The 7093-nt window shown below is 36.8% G+C and overlaps 1 protein-coding gene across 1 annotated transcript; it reads right to left on the bottom strand.

The window, feature by feature from the left end:
* Positions 1 to 3252: 3252 nt before the first annotated feature.
* LOC137715451 (UDP-D-apiose/UDP-D-xylose synthase 2) lies at positions 3253 to 6416 on the bottom strand. The gene is made up of 9 exons (XM_068454786.1): positions 5775 to 6416; positions 5559 to 5651; positions 5253 to 5360; positions 4716 to 4830; positions 4489 to 4622; positions 4305 to 4406; positions 4126 to 4218; positions 3880 to 4015; positions 3253 to 3789 (listed from the first exon to the last, which is right to left on the bottom strand). The coding sequence occupies exons 1-9, from the start codon at positions 6048 to 6050 to the stop codon at positions 3677 to 3679; spliced, it is 1170 nt and encodes a 389-aa protein (XP_068310887.1). The 5' UTR covers positions 6051 to 6416; the 3' UTR covers positions 3253 to 3676.
* Positions 6417 to 7093: the final 677 nt, after the last annotated feature.

The following is a 7093-nucleotide window of genomic DNA, read 5'->3' as shown; positions in this document are numbered from 1 at the left end:
TTATTGACTGGTTCTAACAAACACCTTATATATGATTGATATCTTTAAGACATCAAATCACAATCAACATTATTCTCCAATATTACATTTCTATTGCATGTAGTAGACCACTTAAAGGTTGATTTATGTTGGATAAATCCAACAGAAGCAGTTCAGACCGTGGTCCCTTCCATTGAAAGTGCTTACTCATTTTCATAACATGCAGGTGAACATCGTCGTTTAATGAATTTTGAATGCCTAATTGCCTATGCATACCTTCGAATATTTTACAAAACAACATTTACCGTTACTTTACTCTCTTCTGTGACCTTATGACTTTTTGTGTTCTTCCATTCTCGGCTCTTGCTCTTTCAGCTCGTCTTTCATATATGTGCTAGTTTTCTCCTTTCCGAGAAAAATCTGCAGAATATTGAGTCTGGTGATGGCGAGATACACTGGAATTGAAAGGATGGACATGAGACTGTGGTCCGTGCAGGGACATGAGACTCGTGGTTTTTTCTTCTAAAATTTTGGCTCCTAATTGTTAATGTGACTACTGACAAATTACATTGCAATTTAAGCTTCATCTTCTTCAAAGCTACCAAAGTGCCATCAAAATATACTTTTTTCTTTGTTAAAAATCGATTGGGTTAAATATATAGTGTGAAAAAGGTTTGCAGCTCACAATACCATGTGAAAAGTACTTAGGAATCATTTGGACTTGCGCACTGTCCGTTTCTGCTAAAATAAATAAAGAGAGCTTTAATGAAAAGGGCTTGGGTCAACAAATATTTAACCAAAAATCATTTCAAAATATTATTTAACCAAAAGGGCTCAAAGTTCAATAAAAAACCATCATCTTCTCACCCTTCTCTAGCTTAAGCGATGCAAGCTCCGCGCAGCAATTGGGTTTTTTCAACTTCTCCAACAACGGCGACCCCAACAACAACATCTTCGGTGTCGAGTTTGATGTCTTCGAAAACCAAGAGTTCCAGGATCCTGATGACAACCATGTTGGTTTGGACATCAACTCCCTTACGTCTAATGCTTCAAGCACTGCAGGGTTTGTTTGTTGACTTTTTTCTGATGGTTTTGTTAATGGGTTTGACAGTGTGGGAGTCGGTCGTTTGCCTCGGAGCTTTGGATTTGACCATGGCGGAGATTCTAGAGGCTCATTGCCCAAACCAAACACGCAGGATTTGGAATTTGGAATTTGGAAGAAGAAATGTGGGATACTTCGTTGAGGGGTTGGATTGTAGAATCATGGGATGGACGCATCTACAGAGGACAATATCTCCTTTATTATAGAGGACTTTTTCGTCTACCTATTGACTAGGGTTTGTTTGTTGACTTTTTTAGCATGAAATTGTTTCGACTCCCGGAACTGCGATGTTGGACTTGAAATTTCTGTTTTCTTGGTTTCCCACTTGGTGCAGTTTTTTGGAATTTAAATCATTGTTTTTGGAATTTAAGTCACTATTTCTGGATTTTGGTTATTTTCTTTCCAGATATAGTGTTTGTTTGTGCACTAAAATTCTAGAAACAGTGACTTAAATTCCAGAAACAATGATTTAAATTCCAGAAACAAGTCTATGTTTTAACCTTTGACTATTTCTTTTCTTTCATATATAAGTTGATTATATTTAAGAAACATGATGCTTAATTTGCTTTGAATCTAAATACAGTAAATTTCACTATTTCTTTTCTAACTTGCATTTAAGAAACAATGTGTATATTTCATTTGGATCCAGAAATAGTAACTTAGATTCTAGAAATAGTGACTTAGATTCCAGAAACAATGTTACTTAAAATCCAGAGACAGTTTATTTTTACAGTCAAGAAACAGTGACTCAAATTTATTTTCTGGAGAAATAAACGATAAACTCCACTGACGAATAAAAATTAAAAAACAGTATCTCGAATACACTATGAATAATAACGACGATCACATTTCAACGAAATAATACAAAATATAAATTAAATAGCATGAGGATCTATATTTTTGTTTCAAAGAAAAGAGAAGAAAGTCTGCAAAACAACGATGAACTCCATTAACAACGAAAATTTGGAACTCAACCTAAAAAAGTTAGGGGTAAATTTGACAAATCATAATTTATTATAGTTGGGCCATTTTTAGTTGGACTACTTTAAAATGGGCCTTGTACTAATCATTAAACAAAACTTATAGCATGGTTTTTTATTAAAACTAAAACTTTTAAAACCCTTTTCATTAGTTTTCCTATAAATAAATACCCATTTAAATTTTAATGGCAATTGATGGTTTGCTGTGGGCCGAAGTAACGTGGTTCATGATCAATATTTACAGATAAGTCACGCGCAAAGCTGATGAGTCATGTGCTGCTCTCTACCTCTGGAAGAAGAACCTTGTCAACTTAATCCAGTCAAATTCTCTTTCCCATGCATTTGTCTTTCGGTCACCAAGACAGACAGGGTTGATGTGGGTGGGTGGCTGATGCTTGGTAAACTGAGTTGGAAGTTATCTAGCAATTTTCCAATTTGATTTTGTTCTCGTAGCTGGCGTGAGCTCGCTGCAACTTGGACTAGGATTGAGCGTCCAACATAGGCTCATCCTCGTGATTATCGGCACACAATGGCATCATATGTCAATAATAAAGATGTTCAAGTTTCTATCCAAACGACATGTTATTGACAATGATACCACCGTAGCAACATATTCATTCCGTGTAAGTTACTCTTCTCTAATATGTGCATTTTAAGTTAAAATGTTTGTGTTTCAAAATGTATAATTAACATGCAATATGATAAGGACCCGGACCAAACACGAGGTTAATTGGTTTTACCTAAGGATTGATTTACCCTGAAGGTAACCCTTGGTCCCTTGTGTTATAACCTTTCAATGGCACATGGACATGGGACATAGGACATGCCGGCCCTAGGCCTATCTTAGGCCTAGGAGACGTTTGCTTCGGCTATAGGACCTGCTTGTCTTAGGCCATGATGGTTTTTGCACCCCCCATCTCATATTAATGTTACACTTTTTAGCCAAAATAATCTATGTAATTATCGTAACTTTTTGCTTTAGTTCTTCAAATTATCCACCGTCAAGCATTTTAATCATTCTATAAAAAAAATCTCCATTAATTTAAAGAAACTACGAGCTCATATTATTACTTAAATACACACAAAACTACTTTGTTTACATACAAATTTATTATGATATAAATGAAATTTAAAAGTCAAAATTGTCATATTTTTAGCTGTAAAAGAGAATGCGGAACGAAAGCAGAATGCTTGAAATAAATAAATAATAAATTAACATATTAAAGAAGAAAACAAGAGATCCTGAGAGGGTTATCGAAAATTAATACAACACCCTGGCACAAAATAAAACAGAAACAACTTGACTTGTATAATTGGCCCCTCTTATAGCCCCCAGCATGTCGCAGCAAAAGCTCTGGTGACAAATAACAGTAATATCATAGTCCCCCCCTAAACGAAATCTAGATTATATTCTGCAGACATAATCCCAACGAACTATTTCACTAACGACACCGGTAAGACAAGAAAATGAAAAAAAAAAAATGTACTATATATTCAAGTCAGACATTAAGGTACATCTGAAGACTTCTTTCGAAAGAATTTCAACACCTGCCCAAACAATAGCACACCTGATCAAGGATCCTTGATTCGTCGCACCAAACAACGGCACTCTTATTTAGATTGCTGATGATTGGGAAATGGCCTTCTTGACAGCCTCGGCATACGTCCTATGCTGATAGGTGAGGGTTGATTCAAGCAAGTCCCAGAGAGAGGTCTTTGGATTCCAACCTGTCATAGATAGTTCCATCACGTTGTCAGAATGCCATTAAGTCACACGGCTCAATCAGATTAAAGACGAGGTAAATGAAAGATACATACCAAGCTGCTTGTTGATAATAGTCATGTCAGGAATTCTCTTGTCACTATCATCATATCCCACTCCATAGAATTCTTGAGAGCTAACATCAATGGTGGGGGTCTCCAGTTTTGGTTCGCTACTTACTTTCGCATAAACCTGTAACGTATAGGGCACCATCGATCCTTGTATCCATATGAATTTAATGTAATATAGCTACTGCAACTTAATTAACTAAAAGAAAGATGGTATCATAGACAATTCTTCACCTCAGTCATCATTTCACCAAGCTGCCTAACAGTAACTTCATTGTTAGGGTTGCCTACATTGAAGATGTGACCATTGGCCCTAGCAGGATTTTCCTGAGGAAAACGGATCACATTACTGAGCAACAACTTTTGCATGCTAAATATTAATTTGAGCAAAAGAGATCTTTATTTTCACTTACAATCATCAACATAACAGCTTCAATAGCATCCTTTATGTAGACAAAAGTTCTTTGAGATTGGCCGCCATCTACGAGCTTGAGAGGCTCACGGCGAAGAAGATTCTGTAACAGATGAAAGCAGAGCACGATCACAACACAAATAATGGAAACAAATAGGGAATGTTTCAATTATTATCTGGCATACATTACTGAAGCATGCAAGAACTCTTGGAACACCCTCACTAGGGCCGTCAATGCCAGGAATGAAATCCATCCTAGGTCCAATCCAGTTAAAGGGTCTCACAATGGTAAATTCAAGACCATTTTCCGCACCCTCGGCTGTAAACAAGAAAAATTAACTCAGAATCAGAAACCTATACAAATACCAATTCATGAACAACCACATAAAAGTAGAACAAAGAGATGACCAACCATAGATCAGCCTCTCGATCAATTGCTTTGCACATGCATAGGACCATCTCTGCTTCTCAATAGATCCAAAAATGCAAGGGGATTCATCTTCTTTAAGCACATAATAAGCAGGATCCTATGAAAACATAGCACGCAAGAAGTAAAGTTTTCCATTAACAAAATCAACAAACTTCAATACACCTTATTGCATTGATCAGTGACTCATTCTGAAGAAATCACATTACACAATGAAAGCATAGAAATGCTTCATATCCGAAGAAAACCGTTAAATAATGTTCTGGATCTACAATTTACATACTCTAATTAGAATTAGATCCCATACTGCACATTTAAGCAAATGGGGATAATGCAATAAGACCGACACACAATTGTAGACCCCAATATTATAATTACGCAATCAAACCATTTAAATAATCCAGCTGAAGAACTTTATGATAAAACAAACACCAAGAAAGGCATAGATCTGAATCGTGTCCAACAAAAACAAACAAAACAATAAATAATAGAAAATTAAAAAGAAAGGAAGAGAGGGGATACCTGACGAAGAGGACTATCTTTAGGAAGATAGCTTCCAATGGTTTTCCCATACACTTCACAAGTAGAAAAGTGAATCAACCGCTTGTTGTTTTCGGAGCAGTACTTCACCTAACATAAATTAATCACAAAAAAAAAAAAAAAAAAAAAAAAAAAAAAGAGCAAAATTTAAGAAAAACCCACATCAAATCTCACATCAACTTCAATCAATTCCCACCCCCACCAACCCAAAATCCCAAATTTCGCAATCAAATTTCACCATCCCAATAACCCAAAACAAGAAACGAAATGCAGCAGCTGAAAACCCACCACCGGCAAAGCATCGATGAAGTTGCTGTAGATGGTGTCAAGCGGGCGGGTGTTGTAGTCCGCCGGAGTACAGATCGCCGCCAGATTAATCGTCTGCAAAAAAACCCACATATCCAAACCATTCAAAAAACAAGAAAATTATGGCAAAATCAAGATAAATACCCAACATTAAGCAAAATATCGCCATGAAAAAAAAATTGAAGAAATGGGTTGTACCAGATCTGCCATTTTGATGAGCCCTTCGAGGCGCGAGTCCTGCTTGATGTTGAGTCGGTGGAACTGGATGCGATCGGACCAGGGGTGCGCGTTCTCGGGCTCGAGCAGGTGCTTGATCTTGTCATTGTAGACGTCCAGAGCTAGGACCTTGTGCGGCGTCTCCGACATCAGCTTCTCGCAGAGGTGGGACCCAATGAACCCTCCGGCTCCAATCATGCATATGGTAATCGGCTTTATCGGGTTGCCGTCTAGATCTACTCTCGCCGACGACGCCATTCCCTACGACGACGTTCTGGGTCCGTGGGGTTTGTCGGTGGGGTGAGAAAATTGGGTGGTGGGCGGAGGAGAGAGGGAGTGTCTTGTGGTTGGAGAAGAAGAGAAGAAGGAGAATGTGGAAGAAGAAAATGAGAGGCCAGACCGTATTTAAAGGGAGTTGGAAATGGGATCGCGAGGGAGGGAAGGAGAAGTGATCTACAGTCCTCTTTACACTCTCAGAGGCTTACTCGCTCTGTGATTGGGCCACGTGTGCGGGTGCTGGGATGAGGATCTGGGGTGGGTAACAGGGGATTGGTGATTTATTTATTGATTGGATCTGTTGATCTCATATGCTTAATGGTGATGGTTGTTGGATGAATAAAAGAAGGAATGGTATTTTTTCACAAGTTTTGGAAATTGCCAGATGACTTAGAGCTGGATTTTCGTTATGCCTCATGGCAATCATGCAGGGTTTGGTTATTTAATTGCAATCAATAATGTGTAATACAAGTACATTCTTTCTTTTGACTTCATGAGGTGATTTGCTACCCACTCGTTGAAGGCCAGGCACAAGTACATTCTCTCTCATTTTCAAATAATCATCCAATTTTTTATCATTTCGAACTTTTATTTATGATGATAAATTATCTTTTTGAAATTTAGATTATATATATAGTAGCATCCATAATACATTATTATTTTTTGTTACACACGAATTTTGGGATTATGGAGGTTTCAGCTAAGTTATACAATTAATTAGTTATAATTAAATATCAAATTTGTGACCATAAAAATCAAACATAATATTTTTTACATACGAGACTACATATAAATCTCATTAGATCGTAGTGCTATTAGCTATATTATGATTTTTTTTATTTTTTTTCTTGTTACAAAGGATGTTATAGGGATAAGATTTCTAGAGCTTAGTGTGAAAATTAAAAATGGGGTCATCTCACATTTTATAACTAAATTCATCATCAATTCTCAGATTTAACAAATTAAGAATTATGTTTATTTGTTCCTTAATCTATATTTGTCATTTGTTAATTTTTTTTGTGGCA

Source organism: Pyrus communis, chromosome 14 (genome assembly GCF_963583255.1).
Source record: "Pyrus communis chromosome 14, drPyrComm1.1, whole genome shotgun sequence".
NCBI lineage: Eukaryota > Viridiplantae > Streptophyta > Magnoliopsida > Rosales > Rosaceae > Pyrus > Pyrus communis.
Note: the sequence above shows the minus strand (reverse complement) of the source record. Positions and strands in the feature narration are given on the sequence as shown.

Bases quoted from the DNA above. Each gene is read 5' to 3' on its own strand.
- LOC137715451 (XM_068454786.1), bottom strand. From the start codon at position 6,050: ATGGCGTCGTCGGCGAGAGTAGATCTAGACGGCAACCCGATAAAGCCG. The intron at 4,219-4,304 runs GTAAGTGAAAAT...CGTTTTCCTCAG, and splicing joins AAGCTGTTATGTTGATGATT to GAAAATCCTGCTAGGGCCAA. The intron at 4,016-4,125 runs GTGAAGAATTGT...TATACGTTACAG, and splicing joins TTGGTGAAATGATGACTGAG to GTTTATGCGAAAGTAAGTAG.